This window comes from Onychomys torridus, chromosome 5 (genome assembly GCF_903995425.1).
Source record: "Onychomys torridus chromosome 5, mOncTor1.1, whole genome shotgun sequence".
Lineage (NCBI taxonomy): Eukaryota > Metazoa > Chordata > Mammalia > Rodentia > Cricetidae > Onychomys > Onychomys torridus.
Window position 1 is genome coordinate 97,084,732 of NC_050447.1, and position 18,803 is coordinate 97,103,534.

Below are 18,803 nucleotides of genomic sequence, written 5' to 3' on the forward strand. Positions count from 1 at the left end.
TTCTGCTTTCTTTAATTATTGTTGGCTCGACTATTACTATTAATTATTATTACTATTTTTTTCTGGAGCTGAGGACCAAACCCAGGACCTTGCACTTGCTAGGCAAGCACTCTACCACTGAGCTAAATCCCCAACATATTAATTATTATTATTTCTATTAATTATTGTTGATACAATAACTAAATGATAATTCCTGCTTGGAAACTATTATACTAACAGTTATTAAATCTAACTATAAATGGTACCATCATAGAATCAGAGATTGGACCCAGGATACAACTTTGTGGGAAATGTTAGACATGAAATTAATCTGTAAGACCCACTTGTCCAAAGACAAGGTAACTTCTTGGGATTCTGGAAGTTGTAGTTCATGAAAGATAACATCTGACGAAGGACAAAGTATCTTCTTTGGATTTTGGATGTTGTGGTTTTTGGAAAATAACAACAAAGCCTCATGGGAAGTATGGCGTGTAGGGTAAAAGGGCCAGCCAAAGAAACACACCCTGACCCTGAGACCAGAGTCAAAGAAACATACTTTGGTCCTGAAAGAAATTCATCTTGACTCTGAAACCAGAGCCATTTAACTGGCCCTAAAACCAGAACCAAAAGGTTAAAAAAGGCCAGAGAAAGAAACACACTTTGGACCTGAAATCAGTGCCAAAGAAATACACTCTACCCCTGACCAACTCAGCAAGAAAACCTACCAATCCCTGAGAATGAAAACAAACTAATCCCTGAGCATGAAATCTAGTCAGTCTCTGAGTTTGTCCAAGCTCAAGGATTGAAATCTGACCAGTTCCCACCCTGAAAAATCTTCACCCTGGAAAAACTCCATCCTAAGACGTCCTATATATGCACTGTACCTGTGCAGTTGAGAGCTGCCTTTTTCTACTCTGGCAGAGACAGCCACCCTCCTGGATTCCTCCCTCGGAATAAACCTCTTGAGTGAGGTTTGGGTAAAGAGCTTTCACCAGAGTAGAGAGGGGCTGAGAAGTAATACCTTTCACCTGAGCAGGAACAGAACTGCTACATTCCTTCAGGAAAACCATCCACCAGCAGAACAGAGCTGTAGATATCACATGGTTTCTGACCACCAGGATACTTTCTCCTTCAGAGCTATAGGTATAGCCTGGCTTCTGATGGCCAGGATAGCTTTCCCTCCAAAATTGTAACACTTACACGATGGCCTATGGGTTTTGTCCATATAAACCCCATCAACAAGAGTCTCCAGGCCACACAGCTGGAAAGTTTCCAGGTGGTGATCATGATCAAATTCCATCTTGGTCAGTACTTAACTTTTTAGTAAAAGCTTGCTTAAAGTTGACCAAAATGGTGGAACTGGCTGTTCTGGCGAATTTCAGAATTAACACTCACCCAGGTGGCACTTCCACTTTCCTTCTAGACGCTAACCTTCTGCGACTCCATTCACTGGAGATGAAGAGAGAAGACATTTATATAAACCACACTTAAGAATCTAGAATAACCAGGGGAAAGGAAGGCTGGATGAAAAACTTGGGGATAGGATTAGGGAAAGATTCAGAGGAAAGCAGAGATAACAGCTTGCCATGTTCCGTTACACATTTGTTTTTTTGACTGGGTAGTTTTTGTTTTATTTAATGCAAATATTGTGAAAGTTATTGTTTTCTTTCTTAGCTTGTACTATAAAATGTTGGTTTCTGTATGTTGATTATATATTCTGTGGCTTTCCTAAATCATTTATCACATCTTCAAGAGTATTCTGGTATAGTCTTTGTGGTCTTTTAAGTAGAGGTTGACATCTGCAAATAAAACCATCTGTATTTCTTCTCTATTTCCTTTCTGTGCCTTTCTCTTCCTTGATTGCCTGGCTCAGGTGCCAAGGAAAAGGATGAGGTAGGGCACTAAAGGTGGTTTTGAGGAGAATATAAGGTATATATGTGTGAAAATGCCACACTAGAAACTATTGTTTGGTACAGTTTATGAACGTGGATAGTAATAAAACAAACTGATTCCTGGATGCCTTTGCTGATTCTTCTGTAACCAGTGGATCTTATCTAGTAGGGCATACACTTTGACTCAATGTTGTGGAACTATAGAAGACCAGTGAATATTTCTAAGTAATAAAATTGCTATCATTGGATCTAGCTACATGGTTTAGCTCTGGATCAGGACTCTTACTGGCATTAAGAAGAAACAAAATTTATATGTGAGTATGTATATACAAATGGAAATTTTTATTTACAATTTGGGCTAAAACTGGGGAGAGTTGCTTTCAGTCTGTGTCCACATTGCCCCATGGTGGTCCTAAACTTAACAGACATTATGCAACAAAGGTTAGGAAATAGGCATACATATGTAGCTTTGGGTCTCAGTTTTCAGAGTGGAGAAAAGCCTTTCTCCTGACACCAGGACCCAGGGCTTTGGGGGTTAACCACATGCACTCTCATTATGATAGTTCCAGCAGAAAACTGAGTCTGGAAAAGATAATTTTAAATCTTATTTTGAGTGTCTCATTATACAATCATAGAATCAGTTTTTGTTTTTAATATGTATCTGGAAATACTGGGGTCTAAGCATCTAATATACAATAAGGTGGAAGAAACATGGGAAATGCTACACTCACCAATTGAAAGACATAATGGAATACTGGGCAAATAAGAGGTACTGTAGAAATAAAAATGTGGTTAAATTTGAGAGGTGTTCAATACGTTAAAACAACAGGACCTCACAGATGTTTGCATATGGCATGTGGCACTGGCAGACAGGTTAGCATGATTTACAGAACTGGATTACAGGAATGTGAGAGAATGAAATGTAAAATACTTAGAGAAATTCTGATTGGGGCATTGGTGTTACTTCAGCCATGCTGAGACAAAACATAGGTGAGATAGATCACTATTTGAACAAGTAGATTAGATTTTATAGTATAAGTTAAACACATAGCTTGGAAAGTTTTATTTTTGAAAACAAGTTTTCAAGGAAATTCTGGGTCAATAAATCTGAACAATAATATATATCATTATTTTATCCTCCAGAAAACTGAGTGGCTTTAAAAGTTTGTTTTTTGTTTGTTTGTTTGTTTTTTGTTTTGTTTTTGCTGATACTTAGGATTTACTGATTTCTTCAAAAAGGTGTTTGCTGGATCAAGTATTTCTGCCTCAGATGTTAGGATGGTTTTGGACCCTGTGAAGGGCACAGTCTTCTTCTGTTTCACTGGGCTTGGCACCATGGGGAACATCTCAGTTTTTGTCAGTTACATGCACATGTTCCAAAACACTGAGAAGAAACCTATACACCTCATTCTTGCTCACTTGGCACTGACAAATATCATAATGCTTTTTTCGAAAGGGATGCCGAAGACTATAGAAGCCTTTAATTTTGGAAACTTCTTAGATGATACCAGTTGTAAAGTTGTTGTTTACCTGTCACGAGCATCCCGGGGCCTCTCCATCTGCACCAGCAGTCTCCTCACTGTGGTCCAGGCTGTCACCATCAGCCCCAGACATTCCAGGTGGCAGAGGCTCACCCTCAAGACTCCACAGCACATTCTTTCCTCGCTGCTCTTCTTTTGGATACTCAATTTCATGATCAGCATGAATTTACCATATTACATTAAAAGTATCAACAGTGTGAACATAACACAGGTTAAAAAAAGTGGCAACTATTGCTATTTTCTGCCAGAAAGCTGGATAACAAGATGGATTTTTCTCATCCTCATGGTTCTGAGAGATGCTGTGTTTCAGGGTGCCATGGGAGGAGCCAGTGGCTACATGGTATTTCTTCTCCACAAGCACCACCAGCATGTCCTCTACCTTCAGAACTCTGAGCTTCTCTACAGAACTCCCCCTGAGCTGAGAGCTGCTCAGAGTGTCCTCCTTCTGATGCTCTGTTTTCTTTTCTTCTACTGGGCAGATTGTTTTATTTCTATAATCTTTACTTTCTTCTTAGAAAATTATTCCAAAATACTGTATGTTCCAGAGTTTCTAACTCTTGGATATGCAGTTATCAGCCCCTTCATACTTATTCAGAGAGATGAACATCTGACTAAATGTTGTCACACTCAGTAAGAGAGATCAGGCATTGATAAATATCCATTTATCATCTCAGCATACAAAACAGAAAACTCGATTAGCTGCACATAATACCGTATCTACTAAGAGTATCTCAACACATAAGGGTGGATTCACACTCAACAAATGATGGTTGTCCTTAGCTAATAATGAGACTTAGGAAAGTTCAAAGCCCCAACTGTCTCTCCATCTTGCCTTCCTGTGTCTATAAAGGATCATTCATGATCACCACTTCTGGTAGTAGAAAGAGTTATGGAAGCACACCATTAATACATGATAGAGGCAATGTGTGAATATCACAGTGACTCCCACTGAATGATACAATTAATCTGTTAATGATTATAATGAAAATAAATGCATTACATTTTAGGTTTAAAAAAAAAGATCTACAGGTCAGCCTGGTCCTACAGTCCTGGCTGACTGAAGACATCCACAGGCCTGTCTTGTGCCACATGGCCCAGGTTGGTGAAAGACACCCATAGTCCAGACTGTGTGGGCAGTTTCCCGACTAGACTACAAATCATTTCTATCCCACCAGTCACTCCCCAAATAACCACACAGAGTTAATATTAATTATAAATTCTCAACCAATATCTCAGACTTGCTTTTAGTTAGCACTTGTAACTCAAGTCAACCCATTTCTATTAATCTGTGTGCTGCTCCATGGCTCATTTACTTCATCTATGTATTTCTCATCCTGCTCACTCTGCATCTCATGGCACTTCCTCTGAACCTGCCCTTCTTCTCCCCAGCATGCTCTCTGCACTGAAAATCCTGCCATCAGCCAATCATCTTTTTACTAACAATGAGAGCAACACATCTTCACAGTATACAAAAGGATTACTCCACAGCATTTCCTGATTTTTTTGTTTAATTAAAAAGGAAGGTTTTTAACTTTAACATAATAAAATTATATACACTAAGAATAAATATCAGGTAAGAATTACACTCACAAAATCCAGTCCATTTGTATTTGGCAAATTCAGAGAAAATATTCCATTTTCTATTCTATCTTGGTGAGTCCAAAGTGTACTTAATTCACTTTCTAACATAATATGTGTTACCAACCCAAAACTATCCTTTTATGTCTCCCAACCTTATACACTTTATTCCTCTTTTGTGAGTTCTTTTCTGAATTTGGTAACAAGGAAAAGTATAACTGTAACTATCCAGTCTTCAACTTCATCAGAGACCTGGGAAGGATATGATATTACCTGAGTAAACAGGAAGTGCATAGCAACAACTTCCAAACTAAGATATGACAGAAACATCTGGCTGCCTGAACAGTCACCCAAAGTTCCTCTGTAATGTTGGGGAATTCATCTTTGGCCTACAGACCTAGACTATCAGACAGATTTTTCTGTGAAGCAGGAATTTTGAAGGACTGTCCTACCTTTTCTTGACAAAGTTTGGCCATCCTTTCTTTTGGGCTCTGCTTGACAAATTTGGATAGCATACTGTCAGCAGTTGAGGCAGGAGCAGTTTCCTGTCCAGTTGCAAACTTCTGTCTCAAAGAAAGCAAACTCCATATAGAGTTTCTTCAATGCCATTATCTTCTCTGATGTAGATTGGTACTACCAGGAGCAGATGTGTCACATTGTCATAAAAAGCCTTATATTATTAAAACATCTTAAATGCCATAATCTATAGATCTTTGCAGTGTTTAAAGACCACCTGTCTATTTAAATATATCTCTCTTTGGCCTTGAAAATATACCTACCATAACTACAAGTTTGATTGTAATTGGTGTCTAACCACCAACCTACATTTCTTTCTTATCCTAAATAGTTTGTAATAATAACTTTCAAGGACTAGAAATTTGCATTACATTGTTTAATGATTTGTATAGGTACAATACCTTAAACAAGAGTAGAAATGTATGTACAACATATTCTAACAAAAATAATCTTAAATTTGAATCTATATACAAAAATCCATACCAATGTATTTAAGACTAGTAGTTGCTTTTTGGATTAAAGTAGACTCAGTTATCTACCCTTTTATCTCATCATTTGTATATTATATCCTCCCTTTTTCCTTCAGAAAGAGGTCCTTGAATCCAACTCTTTTGTTTAGAGTCCTTTTTTTTTTTTTTTTTTACCATGACCAATAACAATTTGTAACCAACTGCCCCAATTGATGACAAACATCTATAACTCATCTTTTGGGAATGTGGGCATTATTTTATCTAAACTGCTTCCTGCTGTCTGTGGGCACTGGAATCTTTGGGGGAACCTTGAGAAAATCAGGATAATGGTTAAATCTTGGCTGGAATAGTCTGTGAGGCTCGACCATCTCAGTCAGAAGCCTTGAAATTGTTCTGGATGCAGATCTCTGAGGAAACTGTAACAGAGGTGTTCTGAGATCCTGGACCACCTGAACCATTTGTTTTCAAGGATGTCTTGTTCCCTTGTTCTGAAAATATATAAACTTTTAAAGGTAACATACATATCTGCATTAATACAAAAATAGACTGTGTGTTATAACAAGTCAGTCAAAGATAATATTTTGTTTTATGTTTGAACAGGTAAAATAGACATCATGTGTCTTGTAGTTTTTCTAGATTTATTTCTTTATGTCTGTAGCTATGATTTTAGGGGTTCTTCCTGGATCAAACTTGAACTTCTTCAACCCTTTCATTTTCGGGGGGTGGGGAACAAAAGCATAACCTTTTGCCTAAAGGAACACACCTTTAAACTTCCATTTTGAAGTCAAGACATTTTTAAAGTATATAGGTTAGTTTAATCTAGAAGCTTTCATAATCCAATGTCTCTTATCAGCTATGGCTCATTCATCAGCAATCAGAAAATTTAAAGACAACATAATAACACATAGGATCTGGTCTTCCTGTATATTTTTCATCTCTAAATGGTTTATTTTTTATATTACTTTACTCCTGTAATAATGACTTGATTATTTTTAAACTATTCTTTTTTATGACTGTATATGTCCTTCTCCTTTTTCTCCCAAGCCTATGTACATTTTTAAACACACTGTAACCTGTTTAAAGGTTTCTTTTTTCTGTATCTGTCTTCATAGCATATCTATAATCTTTTCTGTTTGCATGAGCAAAACCTTAAAACTACCATGTGGCTTAGCTGACAGCTCAAGTGTGCAGGCAGTGGCTGAGAGATTCCTCCCTGAACCATGGCCTGCACAAGAGACTGTAGGACTAGAAAATTGTGTTTTGCTCCATTTTTGTTTGTTTGGAAGCTTTTTTAAAAAGATTTTTTTTTTTTTTAGGTTTTATGTGGATATATGTGGCCCCAAACATTGGGCAACATTTGTAGGTGGAGTTTTCCATCTCAACTACCAATCAGCTCTGTCCCACTAGCCAATCTACAAATAATCAAACAGAGACTTAATATTAATTATAAATGCTTGACCAATAGCTCAGGCTTTTTGTTGTTGTTGTTGTTGTTGTTGTTGTTTGTTTGTTTGTTTGTTTGTTTTTAACCTAGCTCTTATACCTTAAATCATTCCATTTCTATTAATCTATGTGCTGCCTCAGGGCTCATTTACTTCATCTATGTATTTCTCATCCTGCTTACTCTGGGTCTCATGGTGCCTCCTCTGAGTCTGCCCTTCTTCTCCCTAGCATTCTCTCTGCCCTGAAAATCCTGCCTAGCCATCAGCCAATCAGCTTTTTATTAACAATGTGAGCAACACACCTTCACAGTGTACAGAGGAATTCCACAGCAAGCCTGATTCCTCAAAGTCCTGGATGATTGAGACATCCAGAGGCCCACCTGGTATTGGGCAGGTAGAGGCCATTTTGATGAGCAAATATATGTTGGAGAAACGGGAAAGAAAGAGAAGCAGAACTGTCCATGTGCTGTAGAAAGAGGCAGAACTGAAGAAACAGAGGCATTTAGAAAGAGGCTGGTGTGGGTGGCCTGCTTGCCACCCAGGGCCAGAGTAATATCCAGGCCCAGGCTGCAGCTAAGGGCCATGTCTAGGTCCATGGTCTCACAGTAGTTGAGGTCTGTGTTGACGTCCATGACCCCTGTTGCCACCAGGCCAAAAGGATGCCTGGGTCTCAGCTGCCACTTGAGGCCATGTTAGTGTCTGAGGGTCATGTTGCAGTTTGTGCTATACAGATCTGCATGGCCTGTGCTGCCACAAAGTGCCACAGTGACATCTGGGCTCTAGCTACAACTGAGGGCTATGTCTGGGTCTGTGGACCTACAGCAGCCAGGGTCTGTGTTGATGTCCATGGCTCCTATTACAATTGAAGGGCACACTGATGCCAGGAGTCTGGGCCACTACCTGGGGCCTAGTTGGTGTCTGAAGGCCACACTGTTGCAGTGACCATGGGATAGCTGACCTTGCCCTTTGCTAAACACAGCAGCAGGAAAGCTGGTCCCACCTTTTATGGGAGAGTTGCTCCCCTCCCCCACTGCACTAGAGAGAGCTAGCACCAATGGCATGGGCCTAGGAGAGCTGGTTCTGCTCCTCACCTGAGGGGGCAGTCCCAGTGGCCCGAACTGACTGCTCAGCTACCACCCAGGACCCACAACCAGGACCTTGAGTTGGCCCACAATAACATCTGCCTCATCTATGACATGCTGGAGAACTCGAAGGGACTAGTACTATAGAACAATAGCCACAGGATCTCCAGGACATGGGGAGAGCAGGATATTGTAGAAGAGTTTCAGTGAGGGTGCAGTGATGACGGAGTGCCAGAGGCCAGAGGCCTCGACCAGACCAATGACTCACTGGAATGAACATTTTTGTGTGGGGCTGATTGGACAAAATGGTAAACTGCTTGACACACTGAAGCTCCCAGTGTCACTATGATGAATGAAGAGGTGTTGGGGAGGTGGGAAGAATGGGAGAGTGAGTTTTTGTTTTTAATTAATTTGGAGTGTTTCCTTCTGGGGAGATGCTTCAGGGGTGAGAGGCAGATATGGAAGGACTGAGAAGTGAGCAGGATTGGGGCACATGCCATGAAATTCCCAAGGAATCAATAAAATATTATGTGATTAATTTTTTAAAAGATATTTTATGATATTTGAGGCTATTTTGAATGGTATTTTTTTCTCTGATTTATTTCTCAGTCTGTTAGTCATTTGTATTTAGAGGGATTACTGATTTTGTGAGTTAAGTTTGTATCCAGCTACTTTGCTGAAAGTGTTTATCACCTGTAGGAGTTTTGGGGGTCATTTATGTTTTCTGGCAGGATGTTTTGGGTCATTTATGTATAACTATCATCATCTGCAAATAAAGACTTTTGAACTTCCAATAAATAAATAAGGACAAATACAAAAAAAAAAAATACTTTGGGAAGAAACAAACTAACAACAACTTAGAAATTGGGCCGTGATTACTTTCACAGTCACACTTGGACTAGGGATTTCAGGTCTAGATTCATCTTGCAGATATAATTGTTTTGTTTGTATCAGTACTAGTCTGAGTGAGATTGAGTCCTTTCCTGTAGCTCTGCTGACTGGAGGTCTACTGTCTGAACAGGTGGGCCCTTGCTGTGGGGTTCCCCGTCTTTACTCTCAAACTGTTGGTATCAGAAACAGTAAAAACCTCAACATTGCAACATTATTTTCAAAACCAAATATCTAGTAACCAATCCTTTTACAGGCAGATATACAGGTCCACCTCAGGTTTTTCTCATCGAAAATATGAAAGAATGGGCGATGTTAGTCTTACATTATGATATTTAAGGTATGCTCATAATTCATTCAAAAAGCTATGTGCTTTTTGTACACTGTGAATATGTGTTGCTATGATTGGTTAATAAAGAAGCTGCTCTGGCCTATGGCAAGTCAGGTTATAGCCAGGCAGGAAATCCAAGAGAGAAACAGGAAGAAGAAAGGCAGAGGCAGGAGAGACACCAACCCACAGTCCAAGGAACAACATGCCAGCAGACGGGTAATGTCACGGAACACATGGCAAAACATACATTAACAGAAATGAGTTAATTTAAGATGACAGAGCTAGCTAGCAAGAAGTCTTAGCCATAGGCTATCCAGTTTGTAATTAATATTAAGCCTCTGAATGATTTTTTTAGAAACGGCTTCTAGACCACAGGGCCAGGCAGGCAGGACTACAGAAACATGGGACTGCGGGACCAGGTGGGAGTGGAGAAACTTCCCTCTACAGCTCTGCTTAATAGTTTGGTTTAAAAGACAATAGAACAATGTTTAATTGTATATCACCCACAATACAATCCATGCAAAAAAAAAAAAAAAGAAAAAAAAAGAAAAAATGGAAAAAGTACCTGCCTCATTTAAAAGAACCTAAATTTATGGAAGCAAATAAAGATGAATTTAATACTTTCCTCCCAGTGTTCATGAGTAATCATTCATATGAACTTTGTAAATAAACAAAATATTGACTTTGAAAACAATTTGTGTCACTTTTGGAGGAATTGTTTTCACCTTGAACTTCCTGTTGTTACCAGTCTCTGTCTCAGAGACCTAGAAGAGATCCCAACTGAAGGATGATTTGCTTTTGATTTTTCTCAAACAGAACCCAAAATATATTTGGGTAGAATGCATAGTTTTGACAATAAGTTATTTGGGCAAGCCTCTTTGAAAGATTTGCGACGCTTTTACTGATTTCCCATATTTAAGAACAGACTAGAATCAATGCAGAGACTTACACTCCTCCTGGTTCTCTTCCCTTACTGTATGTATTTGAGTATTTCACTTCTATATTAATACTTCTGAGTGAAGCTCAGCCATACTCCAGGGCAGGTCCCATGCCCAGGAATAGTTATCTAACATAAAATAAACTCCACAGTTTTGTTTTGTGGGCATTTGGTTTCATTTAGTTTGGGCTTTTTATTTTATTTTGATTCTTCCCATTTTCTTTTATTCGGGGTTTTGTTTTGTTTTGTTATTTTTGTGGAAGAGAGCACAAAAGAGCAAACATAGAGTTTGATACATAGGAAGGTGTGGAAGAAGCAGGAGGTGTTGGGAGAATGGAATGACATGATCAAAATATATTGTATAAAAAATTTAAATAAGAAAAAGAAAATAGTACAGAAATAAAAAAAAAAAAACAAAAATGCTCAGGACTGATGGTAAAGTGTGCAGCAGACACTCAAAACAGCAGTGGGAACACAGAGGCTCCCACAGTGTCCTGGTGATTGTCCTAAACATGACACAGACTGTAGCCCTTGCCGGTAGTACTGAGTGATCTTTTGTTATTAATAAAGAATATACTTGAAAATTATTCAGAAAGTGATCACTTTGGACTATCAGATATTTCTTCCAAAGTAGCTCTTGGTTAAGGAGATAAACTAAGGCATGAGGACAGACTGGAGTTAAGTTCAAATGTCTGGAGCCCTCCTTCTCCTCACAGAGACCATAATTATAATCAGAAAGTTTCTGGATTCAGGAAATGACAGAGCACCAGGGAGGCAGAGCGGGCCTCAGGGATGGAGATGTGCAGGAGGAGCCTTTTCCCTGATGAAGCCAAACTACTGATGGTGACATCTTGACACCTCTCTTGAGTTAAGGTCTCAGGTTGATAAACAGGGCCTGGCTGGTGCCATGAGGACACCCACCCTGAGCTGCTGCACAGACTGCATGGGTGAGTGTTGCCATGTCATGGTGGGTTGGAGCTGCCTTTGAATGGAAAGAAATCTGTGGAGGGCAGAGATGCAGGAGACAAGGACGTGGGCTCCCTGGTACTCTGGGAGAGGAAAGTGGCAGGATTCAGGGAGGAGAAGATGGTCTATCAATTCCTACCTGCAATCCAGGATGGCTTCATCAGCCATGTGGACAGTGTGTGTGGCCACTGTGCCAGAGTGCTCATTACACAGGACAGGCAGAGCAGGAGACAGGGACACCTGCACTGCAGCCTGGAGTAGGAAGCTGTGTGTTTTTCCCTCCAAGGACTGGGAAACTTCAATCTGAGCTGTGTAACATCTAGTGACTACAGTCTTTTGCAAATGGAGCTCTCTTTCTTTCTTTACCATGATTTCATTTCTTTTGAATCTCCCCTTCCCTAGATCCAATGTAAACCAGAATATGAGAATTGTGGATTAAGCAGAGATGAGGCTAAATACTAACACTAATAACTGATTTTAGAAAACGGTTCTTTAAAGCATGCTGGGCATTTCCCCAGGCACTATGCATGTCAGTTCACCGACTCCCTAAAATACACCTATATTGCACAAAACATAATTAATATATGAAAAATATTTTTAAAAGAAACCAAATAATATTCTTAACATGATGAATATAGGAATTGGGAAAGCCAGAATTTTAATCCACACTGGGTGGTCACAAGGCAGATTCTTGTGAATCCTGAACTTTCTATTTTTAAAGTTTTGGAATTCCTCCAGCTTCTAGAATATGTGTAACTCTCCATCACATCATTGCAGCAAAATCTCTCATTGAACTGGATGCACACAGACTGGATTGATTGGTTCCAGCATGGCGGAGGTAAGGAGCTGGTGAAACTTATTAAATTGTACATACATCTTTGAAGAATAGGCTCAGTGCTTGAGAACATTTGCTACTCTTGCAGCTCTCAGCCCCCACTTCAAAGCTAGCAACCATGTGCAACTCCAGTTCCAGGGCATCCAATGCCTTATTCTGACCTGTGCAGGTCCGGGGACGCAAGTGCTGCCCAGGCAGATATTCATACACATAAAATAACTAAACTCAAAAAGAAATGAACGGAAATCTGCATATAAATGTCTCTCCCACAGTTGAAAATGTTTAAATAGATCATATTTTCAGTGCAGGAGTGACACTACTCAGGAAACAGTGACCCATTCCTCATTTCAATATTCATTATTGGTATCTCAAAGAAATAAGAGGTACACCTTCAAAAACCATACAGTCATAAAAAGATCATTACAGAGATAATGCAACTATAACTTAGCCACATTGATGATGCCTTTAAAGATAGTCCATGATAGTCATTGGACCTATGGGAATTTGGGAATTTACCACCCCCATGCATGCAAGGAAATACAGTAAACATTCCTGAATGTGTATTCCAACGTAGACTGACCTCCCAAGCACTTTAAGGAAAGAGACCAACCAGAGTATTTTTACTTTCAGTTCACCTCTGTGGTTTATATAGAACATTACAACCATAACACTCCGTTAATAATTTACTCAGAAGTCATTTTCTGAGCATTCCATGACAGGTTTATGCAAGGTAGCGGATGAACTAAAGCATCTCTCAGGTGTTCTCAGCACAAAGGGATGATATAAGCAGGCTAACAGACAGCACAGTCGGAGGGTTCAGGGAAATTGTAGGAGACACATTTGTGACCTGTGGGCAGCACTTAGCTGTGAAGGATCATGGCTGGAGTCATATCACAAAGAGGACATCACATGTCCCCTTGTCACAGGGCCAGTGTCTGTGTTACACATGCTTGGAAGAAGCTGAAAGCAATCTGGATATGAACTTTGTGAACAGCAGAGAATACTAAAAAGTGGAAGAAAATATATTTAGGTTTCCCACATGACACTATCTATGATTTGTAAAAGTGGAAGCAACATCAGTTCATTTGTGTTTTAATCCTCCCTTCAATTTAAACAGAATGAGAAAACAGAAGAATGGATGTTATGTGTAAAACTTCACAATAATTGGGGTAGTGGACTGCTTGTCATTTATAGGGTTAAAGTATTACCGACTGATAAAATCACTGATTTGATGAGCCTTGAAAATCAAAATGTTAGATTGTGCCTTTGTTGGGAGTCCAAAGAAAAATTACTAAGCTGAGAGCTGAGATATGATGCTTTCTTGGGAGAACATTCTTAGGGCATGGTCAGTAAATGCACATAAGTAGGGGTGTGGTTTCCTTTAATATAACAAACACATGAGGTGATAGGGAACAACAATTAATCACACTATCCCACTGAAGGTGAGGGAATGGGCTAGCTACTTAGTGCCTTCCCAATTAATCTATGTGTCTTTTATTTCAAGGTCAATTCAGAGTTGGAGACAGCAAAAAGCCACCTGACTTTCCCTGGAAAGCATCCCCATTTGGACAAGTGTTACAGTTCTTTGGAGTACCTCCAATTTTCTATTAATACTTGAGTGATGAGTGTGTACAGGGTGACAGAGAGAATTGGGGAAGAAAGACATCTAAGTTGATGCTCCATATCCTGGCTCAGAAGTTGAGTGATGTTGCCCTTTGTTTGGATGTCCTCATGGAAAAAAGTTTAGAGATGGAGGCATAAAGAACTGTCTTCTGTAAAGCAGTGAGTGCGTCAGCATGGTGTTTATGTCCAATCGCCATCAGCATCATTGCTGTATCCATGGAAACAAGACCAGGTCGGGTAAGAACAAACTCAGGCTTCTGTAACAAAGGACTGGGTGTTTACATGATACACTGTTCTCCTCACTAAAGAAAACAGAGCACACACAGGCCTGAACCATTTCATGTTACTTCCTTGTGTTTTTCAAAAGGGTTTTTCCTAGTGCTGGAAATATCATGAACATGATCTGGAGAGATCTCATCCAGAGATTGATTTTCATTTCATTAACTGGACTTGGAGTTTTAGGAAACATCATCTTGTTTGTGAGACATGTGTATACTCTCAGGGGTCCTGAGAGAAAAAATGTAGATGTTATTCTCATCCACTTGGCTTTTGTAAACATAATCATTATTCATTGCATAGGGGTCAGAGACATAGCCACAATTTTTCACTACAGAAACTTCCTAGGTGACATTGGTTGCAAAACTATAATTTACCTAGAAAGGGTTGCCCGTGGCCTCTCCATCTGCACCACCTGTCTCCTCAGTGTGGTCCAGGCTGTCACCATCAGTCCCAGGACAATCCTTTGCAGAAAGCTCAAACCACAGACTGCATGGCAAGGTCTTCCCTTTCTCCTCCTCTTTTGGATCTTTAATTCCCTGATAAGCTCCAACTTGCTTCACTATATCACAGTAGCCAGTAGCACAAACAGGTCTGAAGTCTGGATGTATACTGGGTATTGCTGTATGCTGCCATCCACACACACAGTTAGGTGGCTTTTTCTCTCTCTCATGGCTCTTCGTGATGTCATTTTTCAGAGTCTCATGGGCTGGAGCAGTGGGTCTATGGCTCTCCAACTGTACAAACATCACACACGTGTCCTGTACCTTCGCAGTTCCAGGTTTGCAAATGATTCCAGGCCAGAAATCAGAGCTACCCACAGTGTTCTCAGTCTCATGACCTGCTTCCTTTTCTTTTACTGGGCAGATTTCATTTTCTCCTTCTACACAGGCTCCACAGTGACTCACGATTCCACAATACTCAATATTAAGGCATTTTTAGTACTTAGTTATGCTGTTCTCAGCCCCTTTGTCCTGATAATCAGGGATGTCCATGTGTCTAAGCATTGATGTGTCCCCTGAGAAATAAAAATTTCTTTCTGTACTCAGTTCTTCATGAACTAAATCTACACACTGGGATGACTTTGCCTTGCCATTTGAATGTATCATAACAATAAATTAATTGAAATAATAGGTTGTTTGTTTTTTTTTCAGACAGCTGGTGCTAGATAATTGAAAACTGGTTCAGTTTCTAGGGATTTGGCAGGGATTCGCCCTTTCCCACCAACCCACCATGTCTATCATGCAATTTATTTAGCTTGTTGCATACTTCATCAGGAAATACAAGAGGGCATTTAATCATCTGAACGTAGAATTTTGCTTTTCTATATGGTAGAGTTTTACTCCAACAAGGGCTAACATTTCCCTGTCTTCAGGGTCCTTCTAATGTACTTCTGTGATCATCGACTTCTCTAGTTATTTACAAAGCACTTACTAAATCCAATGAGCAGGAGAGCAAGTGAGGGACAAGGATGTCAGGGAGCATCCTTTATCTGAAGGCCACTTGCCAAGTGGGATGGGCAGAGAGGGAAGCTCATTCACAGCAGCAGGTGAAGTTTTGGCATTGCAGGGTACCAAACACTAAAGAACTGGTAAGAATAAACACTGTAAGGCAATTTCAAACACACTCATGATACTGACGTGTGATCAGGAAATATATAGGAAAGTTCAGGGGAAATGTCATCTTTTAGAGAATGCCATCATGACTGGCAAAACAAGCTCTGCTTGTGAACCTCCCTGTATACAGTGCTGTGTAAAAATATCTCAGGAACTATGCACCACAGCTGCTGACTCTCACTTCCATTCACTCATTAGGGCTTCCACAGAACGTGTGGCATGTGTTAGGTCACTCTGCATGCCAGCCACAGAGTTTAGGGCTGCATCCTCCATATCGATGCTCAGGCACGTGGGGTTCAGCTGTGGACATAGGGACTGCAGTCCTGAATGTATAGAATGGAATTGGTTGCTGAAGCCTGTGTAGTCTGGCTGGCATTGTATGGCAGCAGGACACTGGGGATCTGAGGGGTCTGCAGCCTCCCACCCAGGAGAACACAGAGGGTCCAGATTTTGCTCTGACCCCACATCATCCAGGCTACCTGTGCTGCAGGCTTCCTAGGGAGGCTCCTGTTAGTGCCCTTGGTGTACCGGCTGGTGGGATGCAACCTGGCAAAGGGCTGTTCACCAGAGCTGTCTATCAGTTCCTTGCAAGAAATGGAAAATCCTCAAGTCTCTGAAGGACTACTAAACAGTGCCTATCAGGGGCGCTGAGGCCACTCTCCTTCCCTGGACAGGAGTTGAAACTTTCCCAAGAAATGTGTGCAGCAGCCTTGGTTGTGGATTTCTCAAATAATGAAGACTCTCTGCTAAATTTTAGTGTCCACTTAGGTTAAAAACTACCTTGGGGATAAAGGTTGTTCTAATATTTGTGAGATGTATGTTCACTTTTGCCTTTGAGACTGACAAAAGCCCTTAAACCTTATTCCCACCCACTTGGCATTTTCTAATATGATTATTATTTGTACCATGGGGATCAGAGACATAGCCACAGTGTTTTATTTCAGAAACTTCCCCGGCAATACTGGCTGTAAAGCTGTGGTTTATCTGGCAAGGATGGCATGGGGCCTCTCCATCTGCACCACCTGTCTCCTCAGCGTGGTCCAGGCTGTCACCATCAGTCCCAGGACCACCCTTTGGACAAAACTAAAACCACAGATCTCATGGCAAGTTCTTCCCTTTCTCCTCCTCTTTTGGATTGTTAATGTTCTCATAAGCTCCAGCTTGCTCTGCTACTTCAAAGCAGGTGGTGGCTTGAACATATCTACACCTGGAACATTCATTGGCCATTGCTATATGCTGCCATCCAGAAATATAATCAAGTGGCTATTCCTCTCTCTCATGACTCTTTGTGATGTTATCTTTCAGAGTCTGATGGGCTGGAGCAGTGGGTCCATGGCTCTCCATCTTTATAAACACCACAAGCAAGTCCTCCACCTTCACAGCTCCAGGCTTGAAAACAATTCCCCTCCAGAAATCAGAGCTACATGGAGTGTGCTCATTCTAATGTCCTGCTTTCTTTTCTTCTATTGGGTAGATTCCATTCTTTCTCTCCTTCCACACAGATTTCACAGTGACACATGATTCCATTTCACTAAATAGTGAAACATTTTTAGAACTTGGTTATGCTAGTTTCAGCCCCTATGTTCTGATCAACAGAAACACCCATGTTCTTAATGTCATGTATTCTCACTGAGAAGTGTAGAAATTACATTGTACATCTACTCTCTGAGCCAAAGGTATGTATATTGTAAGCTGCTTTGCCATGGTGAATTTCAGAGCCGGGGGACTTAACGTTTGTTGTGTAGCAGAGGCTGACCTGGCAGTCAGTACATAGCTCAGGCTGATCTTGAACTCAGTATCTCAAATGCTGGGATTATATTATTGCCTACCAAACTTCCATTTGCCTTAATATTATAATATATCACAACATTAAATTAGATATTATAATAATAGATTTCTTTTTCTTAAGAAGTCTGGCACTGCAATCTTAAGACTAGTTCAGGGTTTCTAGGCAGGTGGAAAGTGCATTCTTACCATCCTCCCATGCCCCCATCCCTCTCATGTGACCTGTAGCCTCTCATTAGCACTGGGAAAAGCACTAGAGACAATGTTTCACTCAGAATCAGAATTTCAATTTTCCCAAAGCCAGAGCAGGAGAGTGAGACCTATATGACAAGAACTTTAAGTCCCTGAAAATAGAAATTTATGTCAGAAAATGGAAAGATCTCCCATGCTCATGGATAGGCACGATTAAGATAGTAAAAATGGCGGTCTTACCAAAAGCAATCTGCAGATTTAACGCAATCCCCATCAAATTACCTACACAATTCTTCACAGATCTGGAAAGAATAATACTCAACTTCATATGGAAAAACAAAAAACCCAGGATAGCCAAAAGAATCCTGTACAATAAAACAACCTCTGGAGGTATCATGATCCCTGAGCTCAAGCTCTACTATAGAGCTACAGTAATAAAAACAGCTTGGTACTGGCATAAAAACCAACATGTGGACCAATGGAATCGAATTGAAGACCCTGACATTAACCTGCACACCTATGAACATATACTTTTTGACAAAGAAGCCAAAAATGTACAATGGAAAAAAGAAAGCATCTTCAACAAATGGTGCTGGCATAACTGGATGTCAGTGTGTGGAAGGCTGCAAATAGATCCATATCTGTCACCATGCACAAAACTTAAGTCCAAGTGGATCAATGACCTCAACATAAATCCAGTTACTCTGGACCTGATAGAAGAGAAAGTAGGAAGTACTCTTGATCGCATTGGCACTGAAGGTCACTTTCTAAATATAACACCAGTAGCACAGACACTGAGAGAAATGATCAATCAATGGGACCTCTTGAAACTGAGAAGCTTTTGTAGAGCAAAG

At 40.3% G+C, this 18,803-nt stretch overlaps 2 protein-coding genes and 1 pseudogene across 2 annotated transcripts; all 3 read left to right on the plus strand.

The window, feature by feature from the left end:
- The first annotated feature begins 3,149 nt into the window (after positions 1-3,149).
- On the plus strand, positions 3,150-4,046 carry LOC118583704 (putative vomeronasal receptor-like protein 4). The gene has a single exon (XM_036187306.1). It carries the CDS (start codon positions 3,150-3,152, stop codon positions 4,044-4,046), a length of 897 nt encoding a protein of 298 aa, XP_036043199.1.
- A 10,426-nt stretch (positions 4,047-14,472) lies between these two features.
- Positions 14,473-15,366, plus strand: LOC118583708 (putative vomeronasal receptor-like protein 4). The gene has a single exon (XM_036187309.1). The coding sequence runs from the start codon at positions 14,473-14,475 to the stop codon at positions 15,364-15,366; it is 894 nt and encodes a 297-aa protein (XP_036043202.1).
- A 461-nt stretch (positions 15,367-15,827) lies between these two features.
- Positions 15,828-17,605, plus strand: LOC118584633 (annotated as a pseudogene).
- Positions 17,606-18,803: the final 1,198 nt, after the last annotated feature.